Genomic DNA, 19,598 nt, shown 5'->3' with positions numbered 1-19,598 from the left:
CCAGTACATTTTCACTTTTGACTATTGACTCCCTTGAGTTGGTTTTGCTGTTATTGTCTCGCTCTCTCTCTTTTTTTTAGATATATTCTCTGGAGTTCACAATTTTAGTTTAGTTGTGTTGTATTATCTCTATTTTTTTTTTTTGGTAGTCATTATTTATAGTATTTTTAAAAGTGTAATTAATAACAGTTTTTGTTACTATTACTGGATGCTTTTTTTCCTGCTACCTAATTTCCCTTTTGAGCTTGGAATTTTTCTAGTTAGAGCTTCAAAAAATATTTTTTGGTTTGTTAATAGAAAGCTTTTATTACTGTCTTTTTATATTTGATATTTTTGTTACTTGGATGTGGATTTAGCTAGCAAAAACAGTTCTGTGTTATTGCTCCACTATGTTCATGTATGAAGAGCAAAATGTATGATATGCCTTTCCCCCAAGCTAGCTTAATTTAGGAGTTAATTTAGAAAGAACATCTTAAATATGTGAAAGTGTCAGGCTTATAGAAGTTATTGTATCACCTTATGAGAAATTTTTTATTATAGAAAATTAAATTAGAACATATCACATTTAAATTATTATGTATTATTCTTTTAGTATTTTTTAGGTTATTTTGATCTCTATGGGAAAAATGATTTATAGGATGGTTAAGTTTGTGCATTAGTTTGATTTGATTTTAAAAAATCTTTTGTAGCATTTTGAAGCATTGGCTAATCGAGCTGCTACGACTGGTCATGTTATTGATATCTATGCATGTGCATTAGATCAGACAGGTCTCTTGGAGATGAAGTGCTGTCCCAACCTTACTGGGTATGTATTTATAGTTTTTGCAATTATAGACTGATAATTACAGTTTATATAAACCAATAATGATAGCTTAGGAAAAATGGTCATCATCCTATCATCCAGGACAACTGTTAACAGTTTTTGATACTCCTTTCAGTAAAGTTTACTTTAAGTTTTTTTCTAAAATTCAGTTACAAAGGCACAAGTTCTGTTTGAAAAGCCTGTCTTGATATTTTGCAGTTGTTGTTTTATTATTGTAGCAGCTTTTGATATATAATTCCCACCATAAAATTTCCCCTTTAAAGCTTACCACAATTAATGGTTTGTTTTTGGTACATTCACAGGTTGAGCAACCATCACCAAATTTAGTTTTAGAACATTTACATTACCCCAGAAAGCAGTCATTCCCCTTACCTGCTTCCTTCTTCTCCCTCTCCCACTCTTTCAGTGTAGATCACTAATCTTCTGTCTATAGATTTGCCTGTTCTTGATCTTAGGGGGAAACCATTTCATCTTTCATCATTAAGTATGATGTTAGGTATGGGTTTTTGTAGATGCCTTTATCAGGTTGAAGAATTTTCTCTCCTTAGTGAAGATTTTTTCATTAAAGGGTATTGGATTTGGTCAAATGTATTTTTTACATCTACCGAGATGATCACATGATTTTTGTTCATTATTAATGTGGTGTGTTATAGTGATTTTTGTGTATTAAACCACCCTTGCATTCCTGGGATGAATATCATTTGTGAATGATCCTTTTTAGATATTGCTGGATTTGATTTGTTAATATTTTGTTGAGAATTTTTGCATCCATCGTCATAAGGGATCTTGATCTGTAGTTTTTTTTTTTTTTCTCCTTGTGATATCTTTGGAATTGATATCAGGATAATACTGGACTCAGAATGAATTGCAAAGTGTTCCTCTTTCATTGGCAGTCTAATTATTTTGGGGATAATTTAATTAGGCTTTAATAAACTCAAGTAGGTCAACTCATTTCTCAAGTTTATTTTATTTTATTCATCTAATGGCTATTAATGAGCACCTACTGTATATCAAACTGTTCAAGGTACTGGATATAAGGCAGTGAACCAAATATAAAAATCTGCCCTCATGGAGCTTATTTTAGTGCAGAAATGTTCAGTGTAATTTTCTATTGAAAATGTTTGGTGTTGTCCCACTGAAATATGAGTGTGACTCACATTTAAAATTTAAAATTGTAATTTTAAATTGAGTTCCATTTAAATTTAAATAGCCACATGTTGGATGCACAGTTCTAGTGAGAGATGAGACAAGTAAAGTAAATAGCATGTCAGAAGATAGTAAATGTTAGGGAGAATAATTCAGGAAATGAGGACAGGGGTTTGCAGTACTAAATAGGGCAAGAAGGGAAGGCCTCATTGAAGATGAGGTTTAACAAAGACCTAAGAAAGAGAGGGAGTGAGACATCTATATATATGAAGGAAGAGTGTTTCAAGCAGAGAGAAAAGTGACTGGAAAGTTGAGAACATACCTGGGGTGTTTGAGAAGTTGCAACAAGGCCAAAGTAGCTGGAGTGGAGGTAAGTGAGAGGAACAGATTGTGAGAGTCTTTTGACTATAGTAAGGGTTTCAGATAAGTTTACTTTGAGTGAAATGGAAAGTCATTGGAGAGTTTTCAGTAAAGGAGTGATATGATCTGTTGTAAGGTTTTAAAGAGACCATCTGACTTTATTGTCTACAGTAGTCTATATAAGGATACAGGAATTCCAAGTGGTGGCTGAGAAATGTTTAGATTTGGGGTATATTTACAAGGTGGAAGATTTGCTGATAGTTTGGAATTGGGGTTTGGGAAAACGAAAGGGCATCTACTGGAAGCCTGCCCTTTATTGAAATGGGTAAGACTGTGGAAAGAAGAGTATTAGTGGAGAAATTGGGAGTTCAGTTCTGAACGTTTGGTTTAAGATGCCATTTGACATTCATGAGGAGGTTTTGAGTAGGCAGTTGGGTATTACAACATAGAGCAGAGATAGGTCTGGGCTGGAGATAAAAATGTGGGAGCTGAAAGAACATTGATGTTTTTTTAAATAGCAATAAAAATGGATGAGATTGTAAGATTTTGCAGTTGAACACTGCCAGGACCTTCCTGAGAGCAGTGAAAGTTGACTTAGAGTGAACTAGAAGAAGAATAGGAAGAGGGGATTGGAAACAGCTGGTAAAGATTACAACTTTTCAAACTTTCCCATATGCAGATCAGCTGGGTATCTTGTTAAAGTACAGATTCTGGATTTACTGTGCATAGGATGGGACTTGGAATTCTGTTTTTCAAACAGGATCCTTGGTGTTGCTAATGTGCTGGACCAAGGGTCACACTGAGTAGTAAGGGTATAGACAGCTCTTTCAAAGAGGTTTGCTGTAAAAAGGGAACAGGTAATTAGGGTGGTGTAAATTGTCTTTAAGTAGGATACATTGTCAGGTTTAGTGATGACAGATCATCATGGATGACATGTTTGTAAAAGTAGAAAGTCTGAAAGATTTTATATACTACTGTCGGAATTAGTATGTTAAGTTGTCAAGACTTCTAGATCAAGGTCAGCATACAAAATTCAACTGTAAAAAACAAAAAACAAAAAACAAAAAACAAAAAACAAAATTCAACTGTATTTTTGTATACTGGTGACAAACATAGAGAAAACAAAATAAAAAAAATAATAACATCCAAGATAAACTCAGGAGTTTCACAATATCAAAAATAAAATTACCATTAATTAATTATGCCATATAAATTTTATTCTTTTGCCTATTTTAATTTATTTTTATTTTTTATTTAATTTAATTTTTTAAAATTTTTTTATTTTAATTTTTTTAAAGATTTATTTATTATTCATGATAGAACACAGAGAGAGAGAGAGAGAGAGGCAGAGACACAGGAGGAGGGAGAAGCAGGCTCCATACCAGGAGCCCGACGTGGGACTCATCCCGGGACTCCAGGATCGCGCCCTGGGCCAAAGTCAGGCGCCAAACCGCTGAGCCACCCAGGGATCCCCCCTATTTTAATTTTTTTTTTCCCCTATTTTAATTTTTAATTGTATTTTATTGTTTAGAATCTACTAAAAGTATTTTAAAAATCTGAGCAAATATATATAAATATTTGTATGCATGTGAGTATATGGGTTATGAGCAGCAGAAAATTATACATACCTTTCTCTACTTTGCATTTTCACTCATACCCTGGAACGTGGTCTTTAGCAGTATATTACTTCATTTTGTGTATATACCATATTTTATTCAACTAGTCTCTAACAGATGATCATCTGGATTATTTCCATTCTTTTATTACTAGCAGTGGTGAATACCCCTGTGCATATATTCTGCTTTTTGTTTTTGTTTTCCAGAATATTTTTGGGACAGATTCCCAATAGTGGCTTGACTAGATTAAAGAGAAAACACATGGATAATTTTGTTAGATATTGTCAAATTCCTCTGCATTTAGGTTGCATCATTTTGCATTCCCATCTGAGTTTCCACAGTCTCATCAACAGAGTATGTTGTCAAATTGTGATTTTTGCTGATCTATTAGAACAAAATGGTATCTCAGAATTGTTTTTATTTGATAGTTAACTTTTTTAAAACTTAAAAAAAAATTAAAATAGGTATATGCTTACTGGAAAGAATCAAGCAGTACATAAGTGCTTAAAATGAAAATGATTCCTCAGGCTCCTCTTATTTTCATTCACTGGTTTTGATCCTGTTAAGTTTGATATGATACATATACAGTATATGCAAATATATACATACACAAGTATGTATTTGTTTTTAAGAATGAGAACATGTGCCGTAATTGTCACGCATCTTCACCAGGAGAACTGGGTGGCTGGGAAGGAAGAGGCATACTTGCTATTGTGTACCACTTTGTACCTTTTGAATTTTGTATTGTATGGATGTATTATCTATCTGTAAAAGAACTACTGATGATAAATGAAAGTGTTAGGAGAACTCAGATACCCTCAGGATTGAGATTATCTGTGGAGTGAAGATATTTTCATATATTTGAGTTTTTAAAAATAATGGTAATCTAGCACATTTTGGAAAGTATCTCTAAAATCTGTTGGTAGTGGGATACCTGGGTGGCTCAGTGGTTAAGTGTCTGCCTTCGGCTCAGGGTGTGATGCTGGAGTTCTGGAATTGAGTCCCATGTTGGGCTCCCTCCATGGAGCCTGCTTCTCTCTTTGCCTTTCTCTCTCTGTGTCTCTCATGAATGAATAGATAGAATCTTTAACAAAAAAATAATAAAATAAAATCTGTTGGTAGTATTGAGAAGTAATATACTTTTCTGGCTTTAACACATGGACCCAATACTTGTGTCACATACATTATTTTTTGTTCTTTACATGCAGAGGATACATGGTAATGGGTGACTCTTTCAACACTTCCTTATTCAAGCAGACTTTTCAAAGAGTCTTTACCAAAGATATGCATGGACAGTTTAAAATGGGCTTTGGTGGCACATTAGAAATAAAGGTAAGAGCCAAAACTTGACATGTATGGTATGTTATCAAGAGAAGTTTGTAGGCTTCACCACAATTTTAAAATATCATTAATCAAATTCAATATGTGCTTTAAAAGTTGTGGTGGTTTTATATTGAAAACCAGAATTAGATATTTTACCAGAAAATGTATTATTGTTAAATGTACCTGAAATGTTTACTTGAGTATTTCCAAGTGATTGTTAGAGAAGAAGATACTGTATAGGTAAAATTTCATTTAACTACTTTTTTCCCTTTATATAGGGTTTAACTTTTTAAGTGTGCTTTATCTTTTTAGTGTTAATTTGCTTATGTTAGTACTAGATTTTTTTTTTAATTGTAGGAATTAGTATCTAATTTAAGAGAAACCTGTTCTATTCCATTTGGATAATTAGTAATTGTTTAATGGTTGGTAGGTTATTGATATTACTCACTTCTGTCATTCATTTCAAATTTGGATTTAGAAAATCCAAAGGCTTGGGGCACCTTGGTGGTGCAGTCGATTGGGCATCTGACTCTTGGTTTCAGCTTAGGTCGTGGGATTGAGCCCTGTGTTGGCCTCAGTGCTCAGAGGGGAGTCTACTTGAGATTTTTCTCTCCCACTGTCCCTCCCCTCTCCATACACTCTCTCTAAAATACATAAATAGGGGCACATGGGTGGCTCAGTGGTTGAGCATCTGCCTCTGGTTCAGGTTGTGATCCTGGGGTCCTAGGCTCGAGTCTTGCATCGGGCTCACCACAGGGAGCCTGCTTCTCCCTCTGCCTATGTCTCTGCCTCACTCTCTGGGTCTCTCATGAATACATAAGTAAAATCTTAAAAAAAAATACATAAATGAATCTTTAAACAAAAAAGAAAACCCAAAGGATTAGTGTTAGCTACTAGTGTATTATAAACACATTGATTTTGAATTTCCATTAAATAAAATCTTGTTAATCTTTTTATTTTATTGAATGCTTGCTCTATCTCCAGCATTAACCAAAGAAATTATAGAGATCTCAAGGGATATACAAGGCACAGATTTTCTTAAAAAGAAACTTAGTCTTGGGGCACCTCGTTGACTCAGTAGAGCGTGTGACTCTTGATCTCAGGGTCATGAATTCAAGCCCCACCTTGGGCGTGAAGCCTACTTAAAAAACAAAAACTACTGAGCCATCCTGGTGCCCTGAAACTTAGTTTTGATAGAAAGATAAGATTAACACTTGTGATACAGTGAAATAACAGTAGATTATAGAAGTCCTAGAAAGGTTTAGGGAAGAAACATGAATGTTTGCAGGACACAATTTATTCTTGACAATAAATGGTTTTTTAGTGACTTATAGTGGTTTTGAAAGAGGGACGAATTTAAATTGGTTGAGGACAACACATTTTAGTTAGGATCCCATATGAGGAGAGGTAAAAAAGTGAGAACCGGCATGATATATTTGGGGAAACTTCCCAGTGAGAGTGGATGGCTTTTATTGCAATGTAAGGGAAATAGTTTTAATTGTGTGGTTGGATGTAGTTTGGCGATGCATGTCCAGGCAGAAGAAGCCATTGTAAATTAATGAACAATGTTTCAGATAAAATTCATCTGACAATGTTAATCACTTTGTCAGGAAAAAGAATATCAGGAAAAGTGAATTAGGCTTTTAAAATCTTTTGATAGAAACAACAATAGCTTAAATTTTGGTGTCAGTAGAGATTGGAAAGAAACCAGTCTTGGTGACACATTTTCTAAGGGAAGAAAAATAGAAGATAATGATTTTGGGATATGGTATTATTTTGAATTCAGAGTGAGGTTTCAAAATGGAGATTTCTTATGAGCAGGTAGAAATAGAGTATTAAAGTTAGGTCAGGGCTAGATTTTATATTTGGGAGTTATCAATCTAGAAGTGCCTAATGATTCATTATTTCTAAATTAGTATGTTTTCATTGACTTGAGTTTTAAATATGGAAAAATGTCTTTATTTTTGTATACTTATAGTTGAGTATATGTTTGAGCTTATCTTTGAGTATACTGAAGTTTTCTCTGTATTCTTACATTGCAGACCTCAAGGGAAATAAAGATTTCAGGAGCTATTGGACCGTGTGTGTCTCTCAATTCTAAAGGACCTTGTGTATCTGAAAATGTAAGAGACCTTTAGTCTAAAAAGAAAATATACTTAATTCAAAGGGCAGGCCACAAGAGACCTGGAGTGGCAGCCTATAGCATTTCTTTCAAAATTGTTTGTGTGGGCTAAGTTTTCAGTAGAATGTGGTTCAGTTTTCACTGGTATAATCTATTTGTGGTTTCTTTTTTTTTTTTTACATGTCCTTTTTACCATCTACCCCAAAATTTAAACCTTTGTATTGTTACCAGTTTTCTATATTTTTTATGCCTAAGTTATTACTTGCCCCAGTATGCCTAAAAAACCCCAACAACTGTGATTTGGAAATTTGGAGACTTCTAAAAATGAAATCTGAATTTTTTTGTTTGTTAGTAGGATTTCCAACAAAGTAAGTAAATGAGCCAGATTTTCATTTTAATTCCTTTCTTTTTTTGTTATCCCATCTAGTGGTCAAATATGTACTTTAAAGTGGTAGAATTGTGTAGCTATAGAGAGGGTGATGGTAATCATCTCTAAAATTACAGAGTTTAAAAATTAATTTTAAGCAGATTGCATGGTAAAAATTAATATCTAAGAATAGTGTTTTGGGGAATCAGCTGCTTAAATTATGGAATTCTGATCTAGAGAACCTTTATCATATGTGCCCATATTATGTGTTAAATCAGTACCTCTTTACACAGGTCAAATAGTTGGATAGAAAGATAGCATTAATTGTAATTACTTCATTAAATGGTATATACTTTTAAAATATTTAATATTGAAGAACTTGTATCAATATTTAGCAAGAATTTGGGGGCACCTGTGTGGCTCAGTGGTTGAGCATCTGCTTTTGGCTCAGATTGTGATCCCGGGGTCCTGGGATTGAGTCCCACATTGGGGGCCTGTTTCTCCCTCTGCCTCTGTCTCTGCCTCTCTCTCTATGTCTCTCATGAATAAATGAATAAAATCTTAAAAAAAAATACTTAGCAAGAATTTGAGTTATAATTTTATTGTGTAAGAATTGCTTAATATTATTTCATGACATATTTCTATGACTTTTAAAAATCTTAAGCTTTTAACAGTCATTAAATTAGTTAGAAATGTGAAGCAATTTTCTTATTGCAGTGTTTTCCTTCCCTTTTTACCTTAATATATATTATAGTAATAAATTGGGGGTGTCTAGCTGGCTTAATTGGTGGAGCATGCGACTGTTGATCTTGGGGTTGTGAGTTTGAGCCCCACATTGGTTGTAGAGGTTACTGAAAGTAAAATCTTTAAAAAAAATTGTATTCTCTATTTTTCAAACATACTATATTTTATTTTTACAGGAGATAGGAACGGGTGGCACATGTCAATGGAAGATATGTGGGCTCAGCCCCACTACAACCTTAGCTATATATTTTGAGGTTGTCAATCAGGTATGACTTTTATATTTGAAATACTCAATTTAGGCCATAGATATTTCATATTTTTTTCCAATAGTAATTAGACCTGAAGCTTATTATGTTTGGAATTTTTGTTTGTCATATTATTTTTCTCAAGCCTAAACTACTTGGTGAGAGGATAAACTATAACAGAATGAGATGTTAAGGAAACCTGCAAATGCACAATATTGGGCAACCCACCTTTTATTCTCAGTTTTCCTTTTTTTCTATTTTAATATAAAATTGGAAGCATAAATAAAAATTCTGTTTTAGATATGCATTTTTGTAATTAGGCATCACGCTCCTCCTAGTTGTCACAAGGTGTATTATAATGATATATGAAACCCCTACAAGAACGTTTAATATATCAAAATTCATAGAAAAAGATTGTAAGGTAAAGATTCCTATATTTGAAAAATTTTTTTTCTGGTATAAGAGGAAGTTATATTAAAGACGATATAATGTATAAGTTACTGACTCTCATACCAATAGTTACGAGGCATAAAATGAATCACAAAGTATTGATGATCAACCTTCATAAGATAGGTACAGAGATTTTTTTGTTTAACCATCAAAATTTGTGAAAAGAAGTAGCTTTTATTGACCAAAAAAATAAGTAAATCAAGAATGCTTCTTGTCAAAGATCATGAGGAAGGTTTCTCTTATTGACCACTTGCTATTTCTGAGGATCATTATTATATGTTACTGTTGGGGTCTTCTCATTAATAGTTTTCTGTTGGTCATCTGTTCATCATATGATTTATCTTCCTAAAAGTTCTGTTTTCATCTCGTATACTGAAAGGTGAAGGACTTGGTTCAGTTTCTCTTTATCCAGCTACTATTTTGCAAAATTGCCTTACTTATGCCTTTGTGTATCTGTTAATTTCTTTATACTTCTCCCTTTATTTTGTCCTTTCACATCCTTCTGAATTATCTATTACTTGAAATTGATATCCTAGCTGGACTCACTTCTCTTATGCTTCATCATTTTTCCCCTTTCCCAGATCCATTTCTCTTTTATGTGGCAAAACACAACTCTTTGGTATGCACTGGAAACAATCATCCTTCTATCGATTTTTAGAATGAATTTCATTAAATAGGGTAATTATAAAAACACTGTAATAGATTTTGCTTAGTTTTTACTTTTATTTTTACATAGCATAATGCTCCAATTCCTCAAGGAGGGCGTGGTGCAATCCAGTTTGTGACTCAGTATCAGCATTCAAGTGGGCAGAGACGCATCCGAGTGACCACCATCGCTAGGAAGTAAGTTGTATTAATTAGAGATTAAATTATCATATCGAAACTATTCTGAATCATGTTTCCAAACTGGGTTTTTTTTTTTTAATTTTTATTTATTAATGATAGTCACAGAGAGAGAAAGAGAGAGGCAGAGACATAGGCAGAGGGAGAAGCAGGCTCCATGCACCGGGAGCCCGATGTGGGATTCGATCCCGGGTCTCCAGGATCGCGCCCTGGGCCAAAGGCAGGCACCAAACCGCTGCGTCACCCAGGGATCCCCCAAACTGGGTTTCTGTTTTGAGAAACATCTGTAACTAGGAAATGAACATGTATAATAATAGTATTTTCTTTCTTTTTTTTTTTTTAAGATTTATTTGTTTATTCATGAGAGACACACAGAGAGAGGCAGAGACATAGGCAGAGGGAGGAGAAGCAGGCTCCATGCAGAGAGCCTGATGTGGGACTTGATCCCTGGATTCCAGGATCACGCCCTGAGCCAAAGGCAGACGCTCAACCACTGAGCCACCCAGGCATCCTACATTTTATTTCTTTCTAATCCAGCTTATTGGCTAAAATGTTCATTGTTAGGAAATGTATAGCAATTTAAAAAATGACTCCTAAGACACATTCTTTGAAATATTCTTTTATTTACCATATTCCTCTGAGAGAAGGAGCAAAACTAATAAACATTATCCTTTCATAGGCACTAACAATATGTACATATATATACATACATCATAATATAGCATAATAATTAATAGCATTACTTTTCAATGAAAAAGTTCTTAGTCTTAAAACAGACTCTTAACTAAAAAGTACAAACAGGGTTATTGGAAGAGAGGTGGATGGGGAATGGGCTAAATTGGTGATGGGCATGGAGGGAAAAAGAATATATAGAAACTTTAGTTATATCATTTTATCATTAATAATTGAATTAAAGACAAAATGAGAAAACATTTTTTGATAATTTTGTTCATTTTCCAGCTTAGTAAATGAGTAAATTATTTAGGCTGGAGGAAAACTCTTATTTTGTTGTATTTCCATGTTTCTGCCTTTAGAAAATTGGAGGAATAAGATTGAAAAGTCTGACATAGACTTGTGTATTTCTGTGCACATGTATACCTATACATATACGTGTGCTCTTTTTATACTTGTAAAAATCTTAATGTCTTAAGGAATGTGTTTGGAGATCTATCTTTACAATTACTTTAGAAGACTTTATTAGGTTTGGATATATTTTTCTGAAAAATAATGCTATACTGAAACTATTAGTGATTTTAAATAATGCTGACTTTCTAGATAATGTTGGAATTTTCAAATATGAAATAATTTTCTGCATCATTTTAATTTACATCTGTGTAGTAGCCAACTGTGATATTGTGATTTTAATAATTCAGCAGCATCTCTCTGCTTTCTAATTGCCTTTAGCTGGGCAGATGCCCAAACTCAAATCCAAAACATTGCTGCGTCTTTTGACCAGGAAGCAGCTGCCATTCTTATGGCCAGGCTGGCAATCTATAGAGCAGAAACAGAGGAAGGACCAGATGTACTTAGATGGCTAGACAGACAGCTCATTCGACTGGTAAGAAGTAAACAATGTACTTTTCTCAATATATATACTTTCGTTTGTCCTATTTGTTGCTTATGATTTCTTTCAACATACTTAGCAGTTTAACTGAAAGACTGTATGAGGGATTTTGATTCAAGTTGCTGAGAAAGGCATAGTAATGAATGGTACATTTCTCTCTTCCAGTAAACTGAAATACCTTTTTTCCTTAAAAGAGTGACACTTAAGTAACTTTTTTTCTTTCTTTCTTGTTTTGGGGCTGTTACCACATTAGTTTCAAATTTCATCCTAAATTATTGTAAATTTTTTTTACTGCTTTTTTTTTGCATATTTTTCTTCATTACTATTGTTTTAGTTTTCTAATTTTATTGAGAAGTTAATTGTGATTTAAAAATTATACACGTTAACATACAAAAATATAGGTAGGCCTTGATTATCTGGATCTCTATTAGCAAAATGTGTGTTAGTAAAATTATTGATAATGCTGATTTACTTGGGTTTTTAGTATGGCAGGAACCCACTACTTACGTTTTAGCCTAGAATGCTTAATTAAGTTCTATTCTTAATGCTCCATTTTTTACTCAGCAAACTCTTGCCTATTATTTTAGTCAAATAGACTAAAGAGAACTGTTAAGAACTCTCTGCTAATCTATCAGATTTCCGTTTGTAGCAGGAAGATTTGCATTCTTTGTTTAGATTTTCATGTAGTTTTAAAAATATTCTTCAATGAACTAATCTTTGTTTAATAAAATTACTCGTTTTTGTAGCATCATCCAGGACTTTTTCTTTTACTTTACTTTCAAGGGTGTTTTTATACTAATACCTGTCTGTGGTGAAAGGAGTGTTTTAACATCAGCATGTCTTTTTACAAGAAGAGGCATAAAACTTCTCATCAAATCAACCACTGCTTGAACACCATAAGTACAAATGCCAACCCAGTTCTTCCAAGATGAACCATTGTTTCTAGATAGGAATATAAAGTATTAAATATATTTTGACTTTGCTAGTTTAGGACTATGGAAATATATTCTTGAATTGCACTATCATTTAGCAGTTTGACATGACATTAGTGAAATCTGTTGGCTCGTCAACCTAAATAAAGAAGCTGTTATTTTTTAGCTGATTGCATAAACTTCTTCAGCATCATATGATATGTTATCAATGCATTCATTTATTTGTATTACTTTAAAATGGAACATTTTCAGTTTATCAGGCTGCATCTTTTTTTTTTAAGTATTTATTTTATAGAGAGTATGCCAGTGCATGAGTTGGGGGAGGGGTAGAGAGAGAGAATCTTAAGCAGACTCCCCACTAAGCGTGGAGCCTGACATGGAGCTCCATCTCACAAGCCATGAGATCATGACCTGAGCCAAAACCAAGAGTCAGAAGTTTAACCAACTGAGCCACCCAGACACCCCTCAGACTGCATCTTATCCTAGCATTTTACTTACTTTAATTTTACATGTTGGTATTATTAGGTTCTATTATAGTTCTGTGACTTTTTCTCTCTCTTTTTTTTTTAAAGATTTTATTTATTTTGAGAGAGTGTGTGAATGAGTTGGGAGAGGGGCAGAGGGAGAGGAAGAAGCTGAGCAGGGAGTCCCACATGGGGCTCCATCTTAGGACCCCAGAATCATTACCTGAGCCAAAGTTGCTGAATGAACTGAGCCAGTCAGGTGCCCTGACTTCCTTTCAGGGTAATAAGTTAGTAATCTGACATAGTTTGCTTCCTGAGCCTTTTCATTGGATGTGACTTTGTTTACTCAATGCCTTATTCTTTCGAGAAGAAAGTGTTTGAAGTGATCAGACCTTTATTTGCCAAATGGCTGTGATTTGTAGTAGAGTGCTTTTGCCATTTTGTGAGAACTACTACTACATTTGTAGGTTATCGCATGTGACACAAAACAAAGTACAACTTGGGTTATCAGCTCACATAAAAACCCACTGATGGGGATCCCTGGGTGGCTCAGTGGTTAAGCGCCTGACTTTGGCCCAGGGCGTGATTCTGGAGTCCCAGGATTGAGTCCCGTGTCGTGCTCCCTGCATGGAGCCTGCTTCTCCCTCTGTCTGTGTCTCTGCCTCTCTCTCTCTCTCTCTTTCTCTCTCTCTGTGTCTCTCATGAATAAATAAATAAAATCTTAAAAAAAAACCCCACTGATTAGTAGCTTTCATTGTAAAGATTGATCTTTTCTGTGTCCCTTGTTGCTTAAATGTGGTGAAATGACTCAGAAGATTGTAATTCTTCAGAATTCTCTGTGGGGTAATGTCTAGAATATTCTGTCTCACACTTGAACTTCAAAATTTGCCATATTGTTTGACATGCTTGTAAAACACAAACACTATTAATGTATAAAACAGAATGGCCTTGTAAAGAACTAAATGAGTTACAAGAAGTACAGAATTACAAAAACATACACTATAATTCACTTCTACACATTCTGCAATTTTGTAGTATTAAACAGCAGTGCAAGGGTTTTGGGAATAGAGAATAGAAGAGTCATAGCACGATGAAAATTTTACTATTATTTTCTGCCACACCAATATAGTTTGTTCCTATAAGTCACTTGGCAAATGTGGGTAAGAGGAAGTTGGTGGAGGTAATTTGAGGGAGGGGCTGATATCGTCAGACTATTGTTTTGCTTTCTGTGCAAAATAGTTTACACCAGTTATTGGTGGCTTCCCTTGTCATATGTCAAAAACTGAGAATGGAGTTTTCCAAATGAGCGTAGTCCTACTGCATACTGCCACATGGGAATGAAAAATGGCCAAAAGAAATTGCTGGGGCACGTGGGTGGCTTGGTGGTTGAGCATCTTTGATCCTGGAGTCCTGGGATCCGGTCCCACATTGGGCTCCCCAAAGGGAGCCTACTTCTCCCTCTGCTATGTTTCTGCCTCTCTCTGTGTGTTTCTCATGAATAAAGAAATAAAAAAAATCTTTTAAAAAATTAAAAAATAAATAAAAATAGAAGAAATTGCTAACAGGTAACTTGGAAACCATCTATCACTGTGGCTGACATCATATGGTATGCAAAGTTCAAAAAACACATTTTTAAAAGATTTTAAAGAACTCCTAGTGACTAAGAAACCCTCATATATAGTAAAAGTGGTGAGAATGTGATCTTTACATTCTTCTAATTGATGAAATCACATTAACATACAGTTGAAGTGAAACTCTAGGTGATGACCAATGAACCTTAGTTATAAAAGCTGTTCTAAGACTGATTTTTTTGTACTGATTGTGCACTGCTAAAATTTCAGCTGTAACAGTGATAACAACACAAATAGAGAAGGGATTAATAGTACCCTGTAGATACTATTTATAGTTTTTTCCCAATGAAAAAAAATCTATGAAATTATACTAACAAACTTCTTTCCTCAATTTGGTAATAGTGAATGTAATTTCTTTTTTCTTGATGACTCAGGCTTATTTTCATTAAAAATAAATCTCTTTTTGGGGCACCTGGGTGGTGCAGTCAGTTAAGTGTCTGACCATGGTTTCAACTCAGATCATCATTTCAGAATCATGAAAGTCCCAACGATGTGGGACTCGTTTTTTTTTTTTTTTTTTATATTTAATGTTTTTTTATTATCAGGAATAAAGCTTGCATACACAAAAGCTCAGTCACACTTGTAGGCTATTTTTATATTCCTATTGCATCCTCCAACCGAAACCTAACACGGTGTTGCGTGGATCACAGATCCTCAGTACAGCACCTGTGGGTCGTTTTGTTTCCTCATAAAGGACCTTTGGGTCACCAAATGAACCATTGTTTGATTCCAGTGATCAGCAAGCACGCATTGTGACATGTTGTGCTCTTCTGAAGATAGGCAAATAAAGGCATTTTTGTTTCGAAATATGGCTACACAAGTAATATCAAGAGCTACACTTTATTTTTTTACTTTGCAGCCAGATATGGCATTAATGGTTTTGTAGGTGTGCCTGTCATTTAAAAGCTCTGTAAAGGAGATCTTACGCACCCCCACAGTCCAGAGGGAGACCAGGGCGTCTAGAGGTTAAAAGGTTCTGTCCAAGGTCATGGTGGTAAGAAGTGAGTAGAAATCACCCTCAGAGTCACCTGCATTGGCCTCTGTGCTCAGCGTGGAGTCTACTTGAGATTCTCTCTCCTTCTTCCTCTGCCCTTCCCATTCATGCTCTGTCTCCGTCTCTCTCTAAAATAATGACATCTTTAAAAAAAAATCCAAACATCTTTTTAAAAACTCTTTTGTAGGTAATGGGCAATGTATGGCCTGATTGGTGCTGTGCCACATTTGCATCTGACACTTTTAATGTAATCCCTCACTCCCCTTGGTCATAATCATTTAAGCTATTGGTTTCAACATATGCTTTGTCCCCTCATCCAGAGTCTCTTGTTTGGGTCCATCTTGTGCCCACCTTCATCTTCATGGACCTGTTCCTTACCTTTTTTCGTTTTTGTTCTTTACTTTTTTGACTCTTGACTTTTTCTATTGAATGACACCTTTTTCACAACTTAAACTTGATATTTGATTTTGTTTTTTCATCTTTGACCTTTGGTTTACCCACTAACCACAAATTGTGTTTTCCTTTTAGCTGTACTGCTAGCTACAGTGGATAAACAGTTCATCTAGCCCAGGAAATCTCTTTTGTTTAAAACCCTTGGAACTTTCCAGAAAATACTACCCCAGCCAGGTTTTTCCTTATTATACCAGTGAAACCAGGCACTTTAGTTGTGCTGTTTCTTGTTTTCTGTGTTTTCTTAGAGAAAGAGAGAGCGTGGGAGTAGGGGAACAGAGAGAGAATCTTAAGCCGGCTCCATGCCTAGGACAGAGCCTGATGGGGGGCTAGATCTTACAACCCTGAGATCCTGACTGAGCCAACCAGGCTCTCCTGTTGTACTGTTTTTAAAGATGATCATATTTGCCATTACCATTTTCTTATAGAGATTGTGCTTTGACCTTTAGGACCCATATATGTATCTGCCTTTATGTGTATATAGTTACTGAATTAAAGACAGGACTAGATTTTTTGTGTTGATATTTTCATCAAGAAAATTGTATTATTGTTGCTTTATCTGCCCAATCTTACTCCTTCTGAATAACTCCAGCCATGGATCTTTAAGACACCTCCTTTATACTTCAGTCTTTTTGTTCCCATCTGTATTAGTGTTTTGGTTAGATTGTAAATAAGGACTATTTCTCAAGATTCCAGTAATCAAAGACTATTTCTCAAGATTCCAGTAATCAATGCACTTGATAAGTGTTCAAAAAAATTTTTTTAAGTAACTCAAAGATTAGAAATATATGTATGTACATATTATGCAAATTTTGTATTGTTAACTGTGGTAAAGTTTGGCTGTATTTTCAAAAAACAAGTTATACACATTTAACTTCTGGATATAAAAGAATGTTATATTTTTTTAATTGATTGACTATTATTATTTTTTTAGGAGGGATGGTGTGAGGCGCAGAGGGAGAGAGAAAATCTTAAGCTCCACACTCAGTGTGGAGCCTGATACAGGGCTCGATCTCACAACCCTGAGATCATGACCTGAGCTGATGCCTAACCGACTGAGCCACCAAGGCACCCCTGGATACAGAAGGATTTTTAACACGAAATAAAAAGCAGGAGCCATTAAATAAAAATATTCAACGATTTTATTATGGGGGCAGCCAGGTGGCTCAGTTAGTTAAGCATCTGACTCTTGATTTTGGCTCAGGTTATGATCTCAGGGTTGTGAAATCTAGTCACATGTTGGGTTCTGCACTTAGTGGGGAGTCTGCTTCAGATTCTTTACTTTTCCCTCTACCTCTGCTCTCTCTCTTTCTTTCTGTCTCTAAAATAAATCTTTAAAAACTTAGAAAGATTTTATTACATTAAAATGAAAAAATCTATTTGGCAAAAGTACCATTACAAAAATTTAATGTCAATTTGTATGTATGACTTATATATGTATATTTTTATACATATAATGGAATATGGAAATTTTTATATATATGTGCTTTTACAAATGAGTAAGATTTGGGGAAAAGTGAGTAAATGTCTTGAACAAGGTATTAGCCAAAGAAGGAATCCAAGAAACTAGTAAACATATGAAAAAATTAACAATCTTATTTATAATCAAAGTTAGAAAATAGAGCAAGATAATTTTTATTTATCAAATGGGTAAGAATTAGAAAAACATAATAATGCTTAAGAGTTGGTTAGTATTCAGGGAAATGGACAGCTTCATAGCTTGAAGGTTTGGAGTATGAACTGTACAAGTTCTATAAACATCTATATTACCTTATATTGAGAAGGCAGTTGATGATATATATCAGAAGCTTAAAAACTGCCTTTTACCTAGAAATTCTATCTCTAAGAATTTAATCTAAGGTTATAACAGGATAAATGCTAATAATGAGGGATTAGATAGTGATATGAAAATAAATGTTCATTATACAAGCAAAATTTTTGGACGTAAGTTTGAATACATCTCACTCTAAAAATTATTAGCCTTTTGGACATCCCTGGTTAGCCAAGCATAAAAGTGAACAATGTTTTCATTACCCTCATTAACCATAACATAAGATTTTCCTAATGCTTTATTTTAACAGAATTCTAGGCACAATTTAAAATGTGTATATTTAATGTAATGTGATCAATAGTTCTGAATAATGTATGACTACTGGTTTTGCTCACAGAGTCTTTTCAGTGTATTTGACATTTTAGATTTCAGGTGTATTTGCTATTCAGATCAACAATTCAGGAGAATTTTCTGCAATGATGGAAATGTATAATCTGCACTTTTATGGAAGTACTTACTACTCATATATAGCTGTTGAGCACTTGAAATATGGCTAATGCAATTGAGGAACTGGATTTCTATTTAATTTCAATTTATTTAAATTGCCACATAAAGCTAGTGGTTATCATATTGTACAATGAAGATTACTCTCATTTTTCTTTTAAAGTTTTATTTATTTACTCATGAGAGACAGAGGGAGAGAGAGAGAGGCAGAGACACAGGTGGAGGAAGAAGCAGGCTCCATGCAGGGAGCCGGATGTGGGACCTGATCCTGGGTCTCCAGGGTCACTCCCTGGACTGAAGGCGGCGCTAAACCGCCAAGCCACCCAGGCTGCCCAAGATTGATTACTCTCTTAATCAAAGTTCGTCAGTGAAGTATTAGAGGGCATTAAGGACAACAATACTCTTATTTCCAAATACCAAGATCTGTTTTCTGAGGATTAGCTCTACAACAATAGCTTTGCTATTCTTTGCATGACAGTGGTTCTGGTATGATTTTTCTTGGAAGCCAAAAACGTGATCAAGCCAATTATGCCTTTTTATGTGCTCTATACAGCACAGATAATTACATAAATCATGTAGTTAAACATTTTAGGAAGCAAATGCAACTGCACTAAGTATAGCAGTGAATCCTTTGCTATTTTTAACTTGTTTTTTGTACCCTTGACCATATGTGAGTACTATGCCGAACATTGCCAGGATATAGACCAATTGCATAAGTACTATAAAAATTTTCTCATATTCGAGACTCTGCTCAAGAACAAGGTGAGAAAGCTAATGTTTGTTGAATGCTTACTATTAGTCATTGTGCTAAGCACTTTCTCCTAAGTTTTATCTCAGTTATTTAGTTGCGTTTTGTCACATTATCGTGGAGGGCTTATTTCTCGTTCACCAGTGTATGTGCCTCCATTTACCTTAATATCCTTCTAATTTCTGCCGTGGTGTTTATTCTTTGTTTACCAGTTTACCTGTTGGTCTCATATTTTCTTTTCCTTAGCCTTTTTTTTTCTTTGCATTGTTTCTGTTGTAGAGTTTTATACCATCAGCTTGCTTTTGTAACCACTATGGTAGTTTGATAGTTGCATCTTCCAGTTAGTAGGCTGTTGTCCTTTTTAGGCAGAGTCTTAAAGGGCACATGTTGAACTCTCTGGCCATTATCTAAGAACTCTATTTGCTATCAGAGACAGGTTAAAAAAATCCAAATATTTGAAAATGAGTTATTACTGCATTGGAGCCAATGTATTGTTTGTTT

General features: G+C 34.6%; 1 protein-coding gene across 1 annotated transcript in view; it reads left to right on the top strand.

The window, feature by feature from the left end:
* The window catches only part of SEC23A (SEC23 homolog A, COPII coat complex component), a 56,478-nt gene that overhangs the window by 17,733 nt on the left and 19,147 nt on the right, over nt 1-19,598 (top strand). The window contains exons 9-14 of the mRNA XM_026019003.2: nt 690-805; nt 5,154-5,277; nt 7,311-7,391; nt 8,678-8,767; nt 9,933-10,039; nt 11,444-11,597. Coding sequence (XP_025874788.1) covers nt 690-805; nt 5,154-5,277; nt 7,311-7,391; nt 8,678-8,767; nt 9,933-10,039; nt 11,444-11,597 — 672 coding nt within the window. The remainder of the gene's footprint in view (nt 1-689; nt 806-5,153; nt 5,278-7,310; nt 7,392-8,677; nt 8,768-9,932; nt 10,040-11,443; nt 11,598-19,598) is intronic.

Source organism: Vulpes vulpes, chromosome 6 (genome assembly GCF_048418805.1).
Source record: "Vulpes vulpes isolate BD-2025 chromosome 6, VulVul3, whole genome shotgun sequence".
NCBI classification, from domain to species: Eukaryota; Metazoa; Chordata; class Mammalia; order Carnivora; family Canidae; genus Vulpes; species Vulpes vulpes.
This window is presented reverse-complemented; position numbering and strand designations above follow the sequence as displayed.